At 36.6% G+C, this 18,463-nt stretch overlaps 3 protein-coding genes and 1 long non-coding RNA gene across 5 annotated transcripts in view; 2 read left to right on the forward strand and 2 right to left on the reverse strand.

Annotated features, from left to right (window-relative positions):
- Positions 1 to 105: 105 nt before the first annotated feature.
- Positions 106 to 3,208, reverse strand: LOC136254717 (short-chain collagen C4-like). 2 transcript variants are annotated; one of them, XM_066047455.1, is made up of 3 exons: positions 3,075 to 3,150; positions 2,838 to 2,996; positions 106 to 1,249 (listed from the first exon to the last, which is right to left on the reverse strand). In XM_066047455.1, the coding sequence occupies exons 1-3, from the start codon at positions 3,096 to 3,098 to the stop codon at positions 398 to 400; spliced, it is 1,035 nt and encodes a 344-aa protein (XP_065903527.1). In that variant the 5' UTR covers positions 3,099 to 3,150; the 3' UTR covers positions 106 to 397. The 2 variants fall into 2 exon arrangements, with proteins under 2 accessions (XP_065903527.1, XP_065903525.1); XM_066047453.1 differs by having other exon boundaries at positions 108 to 1,249; positions 2,838 to 3,208.
- A 3,787-nt stretch (positions 3,209 to 6,995) lies between these two features.
- LOC136253769 (fibrinogen C domain-containing protein 1-like) lies at positions 6,996 to 7,736 on the forward strand. Its single transcript, XM_066046427.1, has one exon. The coding sequence runs from the start codon at positions 6,996 to 6,998 to the stop codon at positions 7,734 to 7,736; it is 741 nt and encodes a 246-aa protein (XP_065902499.1).
- Positions 7,737 to 13,333: 5,597 nt separating this feature from the next.
- Positions 13,334 to 18,463, reverse strand: part of LOC136254741 (uncharacterized) — a 41,413-nt gene continuing 36,283 nt past the window's right edge. Inside the window, exon 9 of the mRNA XM_066047484.1 lies at positions 13,334 to 13,649. Within this exon, the coding sequence (XP_065903556.1) occupies positions 13,550 to 13,649 (100 nt within the window). The 3' untranslated portion in view covers positions 13,334 to 13,549. The remainder of the gene's footprint in view (positions 13,650 to 18,463) is intronic.
- On the forward strand, positions 16,171 to 17,037 carry LOC136254756 (uncharacterized). Its single transcript, XR_010700729.1, has 3 exons — positions 16,171 to 16,766; positions 16,820 to 16,888; positions 16,940 to 17,037. It is a non-coding gene; the product is annotated as an uncharacterized lncRNA (long non-coding RNA).

Genomic DNA, 18,463 nt, shown 5'->3' on the forward strand with positions numbered 1-18,463 from the left:
AATCACTGTGTTTGTCTATAGTGTTGTGTAGATTGCTTTTACTGTTACCACTACCAGGAAGTAAGCAGTAATGGTTCCTGTTATACTGCTGGTACTGAATATTAGAATGTACACAAATCAAAGTATTGTGACATTTTATAGTTAGTAATGAACATGATTGTATTGTGTCAGCTACTGTACTTGTCCTATCATATACATGTAAAAGATCACGGTAAACATAAAAACAATGAAAGTAACACCATGACACATTGGTGAAGTGACGTGTTCCTTGTTGATATACTGCAGGACACCAAATTTCACATACAAGAGAGTGCTCAGTAACAATAAAACAAAAAAAGTACTAATGATGTAGTGATGTACATGTCATTTCACAGTACTTAATCAGTCACAAACTTGTTCACTTAGTACACACAGCACAGGTGAGCTCTTTGGTCCCTTCATAAGGAGGACATGGAAGAGTTCCACATTGTACTTCGATTGGTGTAAATATTATTCCTTCCTGAATTGAAGTTGATCCAGGAACTGCTTTGAGTAATTTATCAACACATGAGAAGACTGACCTGGGATCAGATCGGTGCTCAGACATAAGATATCCATTGTACTCTGTGGTCCAACCAGTAGGGCAAGTGTGTTTAGCGGGAATCATGTACATTGCTGACCTAATGGCTACATAACATACAGCACAGAGGACATCAGCACGATTAGTGTTAGATCTGAAGTGATGTGTGTCGTAATACTCTGCTCCAACCATCAAAGAATTGCTTTGTGATCCAGGTTGGAATTTTAAGTAATTAGGGTCTAATGGCAAACATTGTGGATTACCACCACCTCCACTCTTTGTGTGCCCTCCTCCACCAGCTCTTCCTGAATACACCAGCTGGGCTCCATTACTAGGACAAGCATCATGACCCCATCGAACATAAACCAGTCCTCCCGCAGGTTTTCCTGTTAATCCTTGATCTCCCTTTGGTCCTGATGATCCTTGATTTCCCTTTGGTCCTGTTGATCCTTGATTCCCCTTTGGTCCTGTTGATCCTTGATCTCCTTTTGGTCCTGGTAATCCTTTATCTCCATGAGGACCAGCATCTCCTTTCACACCTGGTATTCCATCACGACCATCTCTACCTTGCACACCATCTCTACCATGTAGTAGTTTAATGATAGTATTGTCTGTTTGGATTGTAGTTTGTGATTTTGGGTCTTCTCTCTTGAATATTTCATGATGACTGGTGTTATCCCTAGTCCCATACTGTGGAGTGATAAACACTATTGATGTAGTCAGCATAATATAATACTTGATCACACATGTACAGTGCATTAGTATCATTAAGGTATGGTAGTATGGAATCAAGATTCAGGGATAAATCTGAGTTTTCACAGTTACATTTTGAATAATACAGCCCAGTGTAATACCAACATTTAATATTATGTAGCTATTTACGTGTTTTTTTTTTTGTTTGTATTTTTGCATGACCATGCATGAGTTGGAATGATTTAAATTTCCACCAGGCTTTGTAATCAAGACATGGTCACATTATCAAGACTAATTATGTAAATTATTATTCAGGCTGAAATGTGATTGGATCATTAGACAAAAGGGGCGAGTCCTCCATGCATGTTACATAAAATCAAAACTTACTTTTCTGATCCTTCACTATAATAAACTATTATAGCTATATTATTATAGTTAATGTACTACATACTGAAATTTGCTTTTTTTTGCACTGTACAATAAATAATTAAGTCACTTGAAAATAGTAAATCAGTTATTTTTCAAACCGTGACCAGTACTGCTACTACACCAAAATTTCCAAACATTATGTGGCTTACTGCCTGTAACTATTTTGGCTTTCAATTATAAGCTGGACACATCAAGCATCAAGATTTTTACCACTGTTGCTACCAGAGGCTGCAAAAATCAAGCTATACTCTAATCAAGTATTTATTATTTTGTTATGATATTTCAGTTATCTTGGTAAGTTCTCCCTCAAAGCATTGACTAGGCCTTCATTCTGCATAATGTATTTTGGTGGAGGTCATACCACACAGAAGGGGACCGGACTAGGCTAATTTGCCTGGAATACAAGCAGGTCCCCCAAAACTATGCCCACTGGTGACTTCAATTAAAGGCTATGAAAACTGCAATAAGGAGTTTAGAGAGATTGCTGAAGCCAGAGTTTTGGATTTTTTTTTTTTTTGGTGTGAGCAACCAGCTGCTTGGGTAGGAGTTATAGTCATACACCAAAGCAAAGACTGGATGGTGTCACCTGGTGGTACAAGGGTATAATTATACCTTTTGGCAGTTCTAGCTGAAGTGCAACAATAAAACATTTGGTAGGAATGCTTCGTCTTTGGTTTGTATATCAAACAACACATGTTGATACGTGAGTCTGGGTCTTCCAAATGTTCTACAACACTTTCTATGAAGCTGACTGCAACCAAGTTACCGCATTTGAGTTGGAAACAATATAGCTATTCTACAAAAAAGCATAACCACACTCTGGTTTATATACCTAGACTGTCATTTTACATCAGCATGCGTGTTCAATAGGGCTGGGATAACCTTGTGTTTGTGTGAAATAAACATGTATGTACTTTCTTTATGTAATTACAAAATAGCCTGCAGTGTCCTGAGCCATTATAGCTGGAAGTTGCTGGGATTAAAAGTTTCCTATTGTGTACCGCAAGAACTATAATGTCATGCACAAATCCAATAGCTATATTAGCATGATTGTCTTGACTCATGGGATACAATGGCTCCCAGCCTCCATGCACACTTTGACTGAACTATATTTATTGGTCATGAAATTATTTTTGTATTTGTACATACAAAATACCTTTCCATTCCTATCCAGTAAGACTTCTATGATGATGTTAAGTTGTTCCAGTTGTAACTGTTGTTCACTGATCTGATTATTCTGTTTGATAATTTGTTCGTTGAGTTGCTCAATCTGCTCCTGACTGTGATATTGTTGTTCTATGACTTGTGTGTTTAACTGTATCAATGAGGACTGTAAGTACCAACCACCAGCAAATACTACTACCAGACACACTACTGATAATACTACACTAACTTGTAGTATAGAAACTGCACCCATCTCTAGTACTGTTCAAGTCACTTAGTAAATGATAATATTTGTCTACTGTTGTAGTTTTGTACTATGCCAAATGGCTGGTGATAGCTATGATGTGAGTTCTGTTTTTGTTTTTGCCTCAGTACATCAAACTGCATTTCCCTGATGTCAAATGTTTATGTGGTATGTGTAGTTTCCCACAAAAGCTCATCTTTTCATCCTCACTTGTGAAGATGCACTTGTAACAACTTGTTATTCCATAATGCTGATACAGCAATGATATTCACTATTGACTAGTGATTACTCCCAAAACCTTGTGTATATAACCCATTAAATTTATTTTTGGCTTCCTATTATGGTTGCAAACTATTTGCAGTTGAAAATATGTATATTATACATAGAATGTCTATAAACTGTCAGCACTGAATATAAGTCATCAGTATCCTTGCAAGCAAACATGTAATAAGACTAGATTACCATAAAGTAGGCTTGCTCCTTCAATGCTATGCATTCACCTAGTTGTATGCTCATCGACGACTAAGAGGTGATCTTATTTTGTTATACAAAATTCTAAACAATTATTTTAGTTCAGACTTTCACAACTTCTTCACTTACACTAATACCATCACAAGGGGACATCAATTTAAGTTATTTAAATCATTTTCAATATTAAAATGTAGATCTGATTATTTTTTAATAGGATTCTCAATGACTGGAATGGCTTACCTGACTATGTTGTATATGCTAATTCAATTAATTGTTTTAAATCATTGTTAGATTCTCACTTAGCTAATTCTAGATTTATTTTTGTATAGCCATCTTATGAGTGTACAAATTTTGTGTTGACCCGGTATACAGGCAGTGCCTTTACCGGTAATTAATAATACTAATACTAATTAGCCGATACTGAAAATCATATAATGGCCAATACCGAAGACCATGCTTAATAAAATTAATTTCACACATATTTTGTAAAATTACCACTTCATTTTTGTCTTATTTGTATAGGTAATCACACATATTTGAGTGCAATTTTGGCTGTTACGAGTACAATTATTCCATAATTGCACGAAAATGTGTGTGATTGCCTACTAATCACATAGTGACCACCCTTCATGGTTTGTAGTACACATCTATCCAGTTCTGTGGGGCCATTAACTTCTACCAGGTGATTGCATCATCCTTCTTTGTATTACATCATTTGTTGTTGCATTTAAAAGGCTTCACGTGTCAGCAATTCTGATTGGCTACTCAAAATGTCTACATATGTTGCACTTAAGAGGCTTCTATTGTCTTTGATTGGCTATTCATTATATCACTTTCTTGTTGCACTTAAAAGGCTTCTGTTATTCTGCTATTTTATTGGCTACTTTACAGTGCAATTACAGAAACAAGGCTGGTGTGATTTGGGATTAATTGCATTCCTACTATTGAGACTAATGTATGGCAAATTAAATCACTATGTGATTATTATGAAAACAATACCACCATGGTCAGTAAAATTAATCAGCTAAATAATCTACTAATAATTACAGATATCGATGGTGATATTGTTGAAATTTGGTTGATAAACCGATTTCCGATTATTTGCCGATTATGAATCAGTGCATCACCAGTATGTAATACAGTTGAATTCATTGGAGGTGCTTACGGTGCCATAGTGGAATGTATATGCTCTATTACAATGTGATTGCATGTGTGACTTTTATCGTATTAACTTGTGTTTAATGTTCGTATTCCTGATCAGCTAATTTCTTAAGCTACAATTGGTTAGTGATTTGGCCACTATATACTGACCTTTGAACAGATACCCAAATCACTAGAATTAAAAATCGAGGGAATAAATGGAAATTGGAGAACACACTTCAATAATGAAGGTCCAACATCTGTATTAACACTCATTCTTATTGATGCCCCAGACAACAGCTCTTTCACTCACCAGTTAGCTACATTTATGTACATCCCTATTACAGCCAACTTACTTTTGAATGGGGTTAAATGTATAAAGATATTGCTCTATTGGTCACAAAAATCTATATTCTATTAGCTAATACTGATAGGTGATTTTATAAAATTATTGTTTGCAAACGTATAAGGCATTAGCTAGCAGTCCTTGCATGTGTGGGGAGGCTGGCACAGGTGTGGTGTAATATTAATGGCTACAATCAATTATAATTCTGTGGTTGACATAGACTTTAAGGCTATTATGTAAGAGTTGGAGCAAACATTGGACTCTGGACCATAGACTGCACTCTGGACTACAGCTGGACAACTTTTCTAAGTTCTCTACCATGTCTTCAAGTGTAGACTGATTGTCAAAGCATAATGTTATGAAAACCCAGGCAGTAATATAGATCGAGGGTAAAAATTTAATGGTGGCTATGCATGCAGGATAGTCTCACTTGCCTTTTTGCTAAAAGTAAGAGGCAGACTGCACCTGGACTGCTTTCCTGTATGGAGAAAACCCTACCCAAATAAGATGGAAAATTTTGGTGTAGCCACACCAGACTAATTATAAGTTGCTTGTGGGATGAAACACACAAAGCTGCCATCTACAGCACTGCTTTATTTAAGCTTGAGCGGCACTGAGATGCAACACTGAAAACAGTGCGGCTTGTAACGTGCAAAATTTTTGTAAAACCTGGTCTTTTGAAAAACTTGATAATAAATAAATAAGTTACTGAGTGGTTTTGTGAATTTTTTTGTGTTTGGTTAAAAAGGACAAGCCTGCAAACGTACTCCCCACAAACTCGTACATACAGTAACACAAGACATTACAAATACAATGAAACCACTAGGACTACAAGGACAAAAAGGGTGACTATTTAATCTGCAGAATGGCATGAGGTATGGTATTCCACAAAAATAGACTGTTGACAAGAAAGAATAATGGAAAGAATTAATAGAAGAAGCAACAGGCCAAATAGATTGAGGACATAATGTTGTAGGAACTTGAGACAACTGAAATATTCACAAAAAGGTAACAAGTTCCTGTGGTGAAGACTATCATGAATATAACAAATGGAGTAGAGGGCCAGTTTAACTCTTGTAAGCAGACATCAGAAGACTTGCTCCATCAATACTATGAACGGCGCAATCCACCTGCTGTTGGAAGCCCAATGGGAAGCTCTGTACTGATTCTAAAACATTAATGTTTTTGGCAGTATGAGGATGCCAACAGGATAGGCATACTCTAGCACAGGGCAGGCATGCACCTGTAAGCAGTAGAATTAATTGATGTAGAAGCATTGGAGGAAGAAAGTTAAGTGACCTTGTGCCTTTGGCTGAAATGTATTTACAATATTCATTCCAATTAAGCTTTGAGTCAATGAGAACACTAAGGTATTGAACAACAGGGTGGTGTGAAATAACTGATGAATCATAATAGAATCTAGATGATATGAAGGTAAAATTGGGGGAACGTTTGTTGGAAATCACAATGCCATCATTTGAGTGGATTTAAAGCAAGAGCCACTTTTTGGTCCACCGAGCTATGTTTGATATGTAGATCAAGATTAATATCATTAGGAGAGGACATTCCTTGTAGATAGTGAAATCATCAGCAAATAGTTTGACTTTGCTGTGAGATATAACACTTTTCAGCTTGCAATCTAGGCGAGTGCCTAAGGGCCACATTACTGAACCAGCTGGGCCCCTTAATGGCAAAATGATCTAACATGGATAATACAGGTACATATGCAGTCCATAATACAGTACAGAGTCCAGTCCATGGTCCAGAGTCCAGTGTTTACACAAACCCATATGATTGAGTCCTTAAATGGAAAGACCCTATTAGGACATGCTGTATCCAAGCAAATATAAACTTCCATTTTAGGAAATGCACAACAGTATAAAAACACTACAACTCATGTACTTTCAACAGTTCACAGTTAATTTTATTGTAGTGTGAGCTAGTCTACAATGACTACTATTATAACACTAGTAGTTCTATTTAGTCTGGGAATAGTACTAGTCGATGGAGAATGTCAAACAAATGGTGGACCTATTGACAACTGTTGTTGTCTCGGTTACAGAAATGGCAACTTTAATGTAAAGAGTTCAGGAGTGTACACAATTAGCAACTTTTGTGGAGTAAAATGTTCCAATGCTAGAGTATATTGTGACACTACCTCAGGAGGAGGAGGATGGACTGTTGTTCAGAGAAGACAAGACGGAAGTGTTGAATTTGAAAAAAGAGATTGGGTAGAGTATGAAGATGGATTTGGTAACCTGCATGGTGAATTTTGGCTCGGACTAACATATTTACACTGCATGACTAAAAATGAAAAATGGGAACTTCGAATAGACTATCATCTAAAAAATGGAACTAAATCTTATCTCCACTATAAACAGTTTGCAGTGGGACCAGCAGAAGACCAATATCCATTAAGCATATCAGGATTTGATAGTATTGGATTAACCGATCCATTTAGTGTGGTTGGTTCTCCACTCAACGGGATGTCATTTACCACCCGAGATCGTGACAATGATTTGAGTTCTGGTGAATGTGCACCTGGAAATGGTGCATGGTGGTATAATAAATGTGGTAAAAACATGGAACTCAATGATGGCTATCCTAATATATTCCTCAACAATCAATGGCATGGACTAATATTTGTGGAAATCAAGATTAGACCACAACTTTGTGAGCAAAATACTTAACTCACAGTAGACACTTAGTAACAACTACAATACATAATACTGTGCAGATTGCAAGTAGTTAGACATATTTATACAATGCATTGCACAACTGAATGTATTGATTTGCACATGCTCGTGCTATGCGTACAGTTGTTTATATAAATAATGTCTTAATCACAATTATTAGCTTTGTGAAATGTTAGAGTACTTATACGTAGTAATGGCATTTATTGTACACCATACGCTAAGACAGATGGACATGTGCACTTGACTTGCAATTGTCTGTTGACTGCTTTATAATTATGCACTAAGGTAACATGGTCCAACCCTAAAGGCTTTACTACTGACATGCATGGTAAGTATTGATGGCCACTAGTACTTTTACTTCCTCTCAAGTGGTGGCAAAGAGTAGGCACCAGCCTATTATGCTTTTAATTTTGCCTATTATGCTATGCTCAGTGCTCAAAACGTTTGCCTATTATGCTTACAATTTTTGCCACAGTTCTGATGCTTTGTTAAGAATTTGACTGCATTGTAAACTATAATAACAGCGATGTCAGATAACTACTTAATGCCATATCAGTGGCATCAACTGTTCTATTATGGTACATAAGTCAACCTTTTTCTGTGGCATGCATTTTTGCTTACAGTATGACAATTATTCTGCCTATTATGCTAGAATTATGCTTGATGCTTTCAGACACCTATTATGTTCAAAATTATGCCAGCATAATAGGCTGGTGCCTAGCAAAGAGCCAACACACACACACACACACACACACACACACACACACACACACACACACACACACACACACACACACACACACACACACACACACACACACACACACACACACACACACACACACACACACACACACACACACACACACACACACACACACACACACACACACACACACACACTACATGATCTAGATCAATACCTATAGCCTTTTGTGATATATGATATACTACTATGAATTGTTGACTTCTAAGTATAGAGACAAGGTAAAAAAAGAACTTTTATTTTAACTCCCTATTCTCTGCACTGTTACTCTAGCTATCTACGTATATAATTATAGCCATCTAGCTACCTCTCAGCAAGACATCTATGATCATGTTTAGTTGTTCCAGTTGTAACTGTTGTTCACTGATCTGATTATTTTGTTTGATGATTTGCTTGTCAAGTTGTTCAGTCTGCTCCTGATTGTGATATTGTTCCATGACTTGTGTGTTTAACTGTATCAATATGGGTTGTCCCACTTTAGGGTATAAACATCAAAGTATGTTCCCTTTTGTCATGCAATCCATGTGGTAGTTTCCCTAGTACTCCTATTACCCTTTTTCATCTTCACTTGTGAGGATGCGTTTTTGACAACTTGTTATCCCATAGTGTTGTTACAGCACACAGTAATAATATTCACTATTGACTGGTGATTACTCTAGGCCTGCGCCTAATGTGCCGGCATAATTTTGAGAATAATAGGTCACCAATTTTGTGAGAATAATTCCAGAATTATAGGATTGTTACAGAAATAATTTTAGAACTATCAGACATCCACAGGAATAATCGGCGGAATTAAGGGGCGTGTCTCTTCTTGAATAGTTAGAAGGAAAGTTAAGCTACTAAGAATGATGTATAGCTGACATTATTATAGGAGTGTTGGCTGAAAAGAGGCTGAAAAGCTTCTAAAAGATCGATTTAATCAGTGTGTGGTACCATCCTATATAGTGGTTGTTAGTATGGATACACCCTAATGTGTATAGGCATAGTGTTCCTGTAAGCATGAGTAATCAAGCAGCTGATGTGTTAAGGATGTTGTACCTCTGCTGAGTTCTGCTGTTATGTTTCTCAAAAGTGACACCTGAAAATGATGACACCTTGATAATTTATTGTTGCTGTTATCTGTGCTTGCACAACTCTTTGTAAGAGGTTTTGCAATGTACATGATACTTTTACACTGATTACTAACTGCCATCTCTGATTTGGTAAGACTTTAACACAAATTTGTGGGAAAACATCATAGTTATATTGACCTTAAGATTGAACTGAGCTAGCTGTGGTATTCCAAAGTTTATAATTATTGATGTATCTATACATAATATTGTTGGAGCTTTACTAGGGTTTATCCCTATCAAGTATGACTGAAGTTCAAAATTTCCTTTCTACTTTTCAAAGATGTTATGCACAGCGCTGTAAGAATAGTTCTCAAATACACAAACAATTGACTGTTTTGTATAATAGCACCCTACATCCTAGGTTCATTTCCCAGTAGCTAGTAATATAATGATATTATGCCTTAATTACCATAATTATAGGTCCCAGCCCTTGAAATCCACACAATTAGGCACCATAATGTATTATGGATAATGGAAAAGCAATGTAGAAACAAACTATACAACTAAAATGAAAATAAAGAATGAACAAAATCTCATAATACATAATTATAGCTACTAAAGTAAACCCTTGCTTTGTGACCAACTCTTAGACGACCATCTGTTTATAATGATCACATTGCAACTAAATGAACCTGTCAAACATACAGCATGCGTACATTGTCAAAATGTTTCTCTAATCAAAATATGCATGTACAGCCCAACACATTATTGTATATACAATTGCAGTTGATCCACCAGTAAACCTTCATCAGCATCAAGAGGCTCATTAGTACACATCCTCACCTCCACATCATCCATAGTTAGTAGCCGCTATATCATACAGTACGATAGTAACTGTATAGTATAGGGACCACAAAGTAGTAGGCGTGGCCCACGAAATAATATCACCCAAAAACCAGCCTCAATTTTCCCTTATGACGATGAGGCAGTATTGGTCGGTGAGGTAGCTAAAACTAAACCCAAACACTGAAGCTTTCAGATCGACCCGAAACGATTTCAACAAGTTGCTACTGAATTAAAAAAATATATAGCTATATTCAGCGGAATTTTCTACTGACTGACTGACTGAGTAAGTAAGTAAGTAACTGACTGACTGATGCCTTCAGACAAGCCGCTGAAGCGTAACTCGATAATGGCTAAGGCTATACTGGCTTGATTTTTTCACTGTTCCGACGTCGCTTCGGCCCGACAGGTGCCTTTTGGCATACCGCAGTACGTACAATGCATTCTTCATGGACTTACCAGTGTCCTCCTTTGTGTCCCATTCATCTTTGCTGGTAGGGAAAGGTGCCGGGTCGATTTGACGCGAGCACGTGATGGCTTCCTTCAAGACGGAAATCGTCCGTATTTTTCATAGTGGCTATTTTGATTGCAGAGGTACTTTTCAAACAGTTCTTGATTCGTATTGCTGTGTAACGGGTTGAACATAGCCGGCAGCTAAGAGTAATGGATACTTCATTTTTCAGACGATAATTAATAAAATTGGGGCGCTGCACCATTTCTTTTGGTATGCGTAGATTGTAGAGGTGCTTCCGGGAAAGTTCTTGATTCGAAATGCTGTGTAACGGGTTGAACATAGCTGATAACGAAGCGTAATGGATACTTCACTTTTCAGACGATTAGGCACCAGCCAATTATGCTGGCAAAATTTTGAGCATAATAGCATAGATAATATAAGGTATATATTATCTATGATAATAGCTAGGTGCTTGAAAGCATCAAGTAGCATAATAGGCAGAATAATTGTCATACGGTAAGCAAAAATGCATGCCACAGAAAAAGGTTGACTTACAATAACAGAACAGTCGATGCCACTGATATGGCATTAAGTAGTTATCTGACACCAGTGTTATTATAGTTTACAATGTAGCCAAATTCTTGATGCACAATGAGCCAGTACATTTCAGTTGTTCATAAGCCAAAGTTTATCATTATCCATTAGAAAGTAACAAAACATGGGAACTGTAGCAAAAAATTTGAGCATAATTATGAGCATAATAGGCAAAATTAAAAGCGTAATAGGCTGGTGCCTACAGACGATAATTGATCATAGCTGGGCCGCGTGGGCGCGCGGTGCCAGTTCAGATGTGGTGTGCGTGGGTTCATCAGTCATAATAAAATTATTTGCAGAAAAAGTTAACAACAAGCACACGAAAAATTTGGAATTTTCAACTAGAGTAGGCCGGGACCATAACACATCGATAAAAGTACTGAAACAAGTTGGAGTAGTCCATGATATTAAATCACAGTAAAACAATAAGAAGTGTTATATCCCTATACTGTGCATTTCCGTTATGGTATCTTGAGCACAGTAGGGATATAACACTTCTTATTGTTTTACTGCATGTGATTTAATATCATGGACTACTCCAACTTGTTTCAGTACTTTTTATCGATGTGCTATGGTCCCTATACTCTAGTTGAAAATTCCAAATTTTTTCATGTACTTGTCCTTATAAAACTTGGGGTTGTCACAGCAGGTGTTGTCAGTGGGACAGTCAGAACCATCCTATAAGGTGTCAGACAAGTAATAATTTGGTCCATAAATTGTTCCAACATTTTTGCCACTTTTTATTCACAGTTGTAATTATCTCCAACAAAGGAATCTGGTGCAGCACCTAATACAGGGACACAAGGACAAGCAGAATAAGATGCACGTGAGGGCCCATCATTGATACCAACAGCAAATGACCATAATTATTATGTTGATGTGGATTACCATGAGTAATGGATAATCTGTCAATGTTATTGGCATTTATGTATCTCCAAAATGCATTGGGTACTCCTTTTTGATAACTTCTAGCCATTCCACAAATCTTTTGATAATTTATTCCTTTAGAGGGGAATAGCACAAGACAGCAGCCATCATTGTCATTTGGTGCTCTACAGTAGTTGATTCCATCTCTGGAGCTCATGTTCCATCCAGGTGGACATTCATCTCCTCTAGTAATGTTAATACTAGCAATCCTATTCCATCCACCAATATTGCCACATTCTGATCATTGCTCCATGTTACAGAATAAACGATGTAAAGGATTAATAAGCTAACAATATCTTGACCTGTTGTGAGTTTGTGGATTCTGGCCATAGATCTCTTTAAAAGATACACTAGCTTCTACTCCTTGCTCCATATCACAGTATACACGACATAAAGGGTTAGTAAGCCAACAATAGCTACCCTGACCTGTTGTGAGTTTTGGGTTCCATTCATATAAAACTTCTTACAAGACTCTCCAGTATAAAAAGGTTGACCAAAATGATAAGTGTCACATTGTTCAGTAGTTGCCACTGCCATTTACAGTATTATAAATAGCACTGATTTTGGCATTCTGACACTTTCACTGCCTGATTGGTAATAAATTAATATAACAGTTTATGTTCTTTTGTCTCTTAGTTACATCCTCAAACTACAAACCATATCCTGACAGTTCATATACCACAAAATACTTTCTTATACAAACCATGCACTTATTTTAACTACACGTAGCTATTTTTGGTAGTTAAGCTGTTTAAACCCAATTATATATGTTATTGCATTCATGCTCTTGTAAGTGCTGTGTAATCATATTCTTCTTTGCTGTGCAAATGTGGAACGTACATCATAACAATAGATGGAGCAAAAGCAAAAATATCCATTTTTATGCTCCATGAAATAATGACAGGTACTTAAATGGCTTCCTTCTGTCACACTGTTCTTTTAAGTAGTGACCATATAAAGTACATCTCAAGAAGTGTATCTAATTAGTTCTTAAATTAACACGTGTAGACATGCCATGTAAACATGAAATTCAAAAAATGCATTATATAGTATATAATTTTTAACAAAAGTATATACCAGTAAATAAAATTGACAAAAACATTGCATAGCTAAGTATTAGCAAATTGTTTAGATGCATAGCTATAGTTACTCCAACAATTTGCATAAAAGCTCATATATGGTCATGGTCACCGCTGTCATCAAGTCTGCCATTATTTGGTATTACACCTAGTCTTGATGCGATATCCTGATCACTGGGGTTGTAAGATGCACTGTGAAAAAAGAGGAATACAAGATGGTATATCTAATGGCTTAAACTATACAAATAATCTCAGTATAGTCTTGCATTATACTAACTATCTTATACTTTAGTATAAACCCCATCTTATATTATGGGAAACAGATTATACTTCAGTTTAATACACATTCTTTGTATGGCTTTGTTTACTTAACTAAATGTGATGACTTTTTAGCTTCACCATCTCATTATTGTTTATGCAGACAGCATGTGACTTAAGATTTTTTTACTGTATCAAACAAAATCATGATGATTTTACAATAAGTACACTTCTGTTAATCACTATAGCTAGTTTGTTGTGCTAATTTCATATGTACACATTTTCATACGGCAAAGCATATAATACCAGAAAAATTAATTATTCAATTAATTCTTTCTAAGAGTCATACAAATCCTTGCACAGTTAGCACACCTGCAAAAGTTCGTAGTAATGCTTGTTTAAAATTGAAGGAATCAGTGGTGTGTGCATGCGTAGAAGATGCAATTAAGTCGCCATCTTTGTCGCTATTGTTGTATCAGAGGTTGTAAATGTGAGTGATAATGACGGTGTATCTCGCAGAGAAAGTGTGCGCGATCAGCGCCATTGTCCAATGAGCCATGCTCTGCACGATGATAGTTATGGACCACAACTGTATATCCCTGCTGGCTGTAGTAGTGGTGACTCAAGTGGTGGCATGGTGTACAATTCCTACGATGGCAGTGATCAAAAACAGCTCTAGTTGAGTAAGTATTGGACTAAAATGATAGCTTGTATGATAGGTTTAGCCATATTAAATTGTTTATTGTGTATTGTATGACAATGGCCTGCAAATGATTCAACTTTGGTGTTGCTGTGTACTTATTACATATTTTACGAGATATTTTATAACCTGTTATCTCAGCTTACGGCGAGGTTTATGGCAGATGACGAGTGGACACAGTTCATCAGCCATCAATGGTAAGAGTATGCATGGTCTGCTCTTATGATTTTGTATATTATCTCTTCAGAGGTACAGTTTCTTGTCGGACTTCTTAGTTCTACACAGGGCCGTAGCCAGACTTTTCTCTGGGTAGGTTCTTTAAGAAGAGAAGTGGACCTTTTTCGAGGCCCTTTTTATATGGATTACATTGCATTATGGTGTGCGAGGTGTGTGAAACTAGGGGGGTCTAGGGGTATGCCCCCCCCCCAGGAAATTTTTGGAAAATTGACACTAAAAGGTTGAATTTAGTGGCATTTCAGTCAACAAAATAACAATTTTTAGGTAAGCTCAAGACCAGCTATTTGGATGACACCTGGGAAATATCTCTACTGCTACTGTAATATTATACCATCTGTGATTATACCATCTGTGTCTATAATATATTGGAATGTCACAGTGAATAAGAATGGGAAAGATTGAGCACTCTGTTGGATAATGCATTGAAGCATGGATGCTATTTATGGGCTCTGCATGGGAGGGGCTTGCCCACCAAAAATTTTATATTATGAAAGTTCTAGTTTAGACAACAAATATGGTTTTGTAAATAAATTAAGTAGTTACATACAGGTTTTAAAGTAAAATGTAATTGTGACTATTCTATTAGAGTGATTGTTCTATTAGGGTGGTTGACTGCTCTATTAGAGTATTTCGATCTTGTATTGCATTACAAGCACTGGATGAGCTAGCTACTCAGAGCACTTAATTTAACTTCTTATTAATGGTATTTATTAAACTGGAGCTAATGGACTTTTGTTACTGAAAATTTGGACTTGTATACTAAAATTGTGGACCTTTTTGCTAAAATTGTGGACCTTTTTACTGAAATTGTGGACCTTTTTCACAAGAGGGCGGTTCTTCCGAACCCCCCCGAACCCTCCCTGGCTACGGGCCTGCTACAGGTTGTTAGTGTACAACATCTGCATTGGTAATTTCCTTCAATGGCAGCCGTTTCCTTTAAAGAATCTGGTAGTGACCATATGTGGACAGTTTTGTTCTTTTTTCACGGAGTTGTTCAACTTCATCTTCTTACAGCTGTAAGTACATTAAGCCTGATTGTGTTTTTATTCATTTTCTTTTCAATAGGGTAGGAATTACAAACTTAGTCTCAGTTCTAGGAGATTCTTCTTATTGCTAACATCTGTAAGTAAGTACACTGAGAGTGTCCAGTATACAATTTATATTTATCTTCGTGTAGGTTTGTGGAACTGATCTCATTTCTTCTGGGAACCGGTCTCATTTCTTCATGTTTTCCACTACTTTAATCAACAGCCGACAGCTGCTACCTCATGTACGTCTGGCACTGTAAATGAGTTGAGTGCTTTCAAGAACTTGTTCTATCTTGTTTGTCCTTATTTCACTGACCATGCTTGTATTGCTAACAAAAGTAAATCCACTGAGACTATGTAAATTATATTATATTTAGTCTTGTTTCAATTGTACTTAGTGATTACAAGATTCTTGGACTTGGCTATCAGTGTATCAGATGCTTCTTGTGAACTTACGTAACAGACATAAAAAATGGCCGCGTGGTAGGAGTATTTTGTGAGTTTTGGGTATGGATGAATGTCAGACGAAGATTTTTGAACAGTTATATCTCAGCCAAGAGCGACTATATCAAACTCTAACTAGCAGGTATGTTTATACATTAGCCAAAAGAATAGGGATTTAACATAAATCAGTGCTTGAATGTACTTATTTTAACACTTTATAACCATACCTGCTAGTTACAGCTTGATATCATTGTTCTTGGCTGAGATATGACCATTCAGAAATCTTCGTCTGATATTAGCCCAACAAAGTCACATACTAAGTGGCTGTTTTATGTCTGGTTAGACTTACTGATAACAACTGTAAGTACACCAAGTAATCCAGAATATGAATGATGTTTGCCTCCATTTAGGGTTGTGAGACCTGGTCTTATCAGACTTGTCTTAGTTCTACGTGGATTGTCAGTCTCAGACTCGGTCTCAGTTTTATAAGATTGTTACAAACTGTAAGTATAATGATTGTTCAGTATACGCATTATATTTACCATCTTTAATAGAGTTGTGGGACCTAGCCACCGTTCTACATGGTAATACTAGGTTTCCAGACAAGGTCTCAGTTTTATGAGATTCTTATTGTTACAAACTGTAAGTCCGACGATTGTCCAGAATACACATTATATTTACCATCTTTGCATTAGAGCTGTGGGACAGTTCTACCAGATGGCTAACAGATTGTCACAGAGTTCTACTTGGTGATGATAATACAGGTAATTTGTAATGGAACTTGTGAATTGTATTTACTGTCTTACCTGCTGCAGTTGGATAAAGACTGATAAATGGCGAAATTGATTTTATACTGGCCAAGGAGACATTGATTTTACTAGCTGCACCAATTGTAGTTTTAACATAATTACAGAATTAAATTCATTACAATAATTATAGAAATTATTTAATTAAGGTAGCCACAGATTATAGGAAAGTAAAAAAGTACAGTAATATAGTACCCAATATATATATGGTTGAAATAGGCTTAGTATAGTCTGATAATACACCGCACTATACTAGTGATTTAATCCCTAATATATGACCGTCTTAAATGTATTCAATAAGCTTGTTATGGTAAAGTCCTATCCCATCCAAAAACAGCTTATAGCTGTAAAAAAGTGCGCGTCCAAGTAAATCAGAGTTAACTGCGACAAAAAGTAATGATATCATAATGCGGCCATGTACGAGGTGTGCAAGTTGTAAAATTCATATTAGCTAATCAGATAATACAATGTTATTGTTAAAGTGTTAATGAGAACTATGTGATGCTGATAGTTTATAAGTGTGTGAGCATCTTCATAAATGCCACACAAATTTAATTCTCAATAAAGCAATGTGTATAGATTCTCTGATAGCAATAAATAGTTTGAGTTTGGCCACCTTTCCTTTGTTCGTAGCATTGCCGTATACAGGAAAGGCGGCCAAACTCAAACTATTTATTGCTATCAGAGAATCTATACACATTGCTTTATTGAGAATTAAATTTGTGTGGCATTTATGAAGATGCTCACACACTTAAAAACTATCAGCATCACATAGTTCTCATTAACACTTTAACAATAACATTGTATTATCTGATTAGCTAATATGAATTTTACAACTTGCACACCTCGTACATGGCCGCATTATGATATCATTACTTTTTGTCGCAGTTAACTCTGCTTTACTTGGACGCGCACTTTTTTACAGCTATAAGCTGTTTTTGGATGGGATTTCAATACTTTTTGTTAGAATAAGCAATGCACTGTTGATAACAGTAGGTGAGTTTCCATGGTTTTGACAGAAACCCCAGATTACAGTCACAGAATATTAAAATATAACTGTAATTTTAGTGGCCAGGGCCGCCCACATGGGGGGGGGGGAGGGGGTATTTTCCCCCTGCCCCAGCCCAAAAGGGGCCCCTTGATTGCCTGTTTAAAGAAAGATCGATATACTCTAACAGAGTAGTCAGGATCTAGACCCTTCCTTGCCCCTGGGCCCCTCTTTAACTCTTTTCCCTGGGCCCCCTAATTTCTCTGGGCGGCCCTGTTAGTGGCATGCAACTGCAATCAACTAACACCCATTTTAACTAGTAAACCCTTAATAACACTTTGCCTTTCATCTTGTACTGCATTAAAACGATCAAAATACTCTATTAGAGCAGTCACAAAATAGCTGTAACACTGCAATCAATATTTAGCATAGTTACAACTTCTGTTTAGCATTGGATTGTATAGTTTAAATTACTAGCTACTTACACACTTTTACAATATAAAAATATGGCACTTGTAGAAATGTGACTGTTCTATTAGAGTATC

The sequence above is a fragment of the Dysidea avara genome, chromosome 4, assembly GCF_963678975.1.
Source record: "Dysidea avara chromosome 4, odDysAvar1.4, whole genome shotgun sequence".
NCBI lineage: Eukaryota > Metazoa > Porifera > Demospongiae > Dictyoceratida > Dysideidae > Dysidea > Dysidea avara.

Bases quoted from the DNA above. Each gene is read 5' to 3' on its own strand.
- LOC136254717 (XM_066047453.1), bottom strand. From the start codon at position 3,098: ATGGGTGCAGTTTCTATACTACAAGTTAGTGTAGTATTATCAGTAGTG. The intron at 1,250-2,837 runs GTATTTTGTATG...ATCACTCCACAG, and splicing joins TACTGGATAGGAATGGAAAG to TATGGGACTAGGGATAACAC.
- LOC136253769 (XM_066046427.1), top strand. From the start codon at position 6,996: ATGACTACTATTATAACACTAGTAGTTCTATTTAGTCTGGGAATAGTA.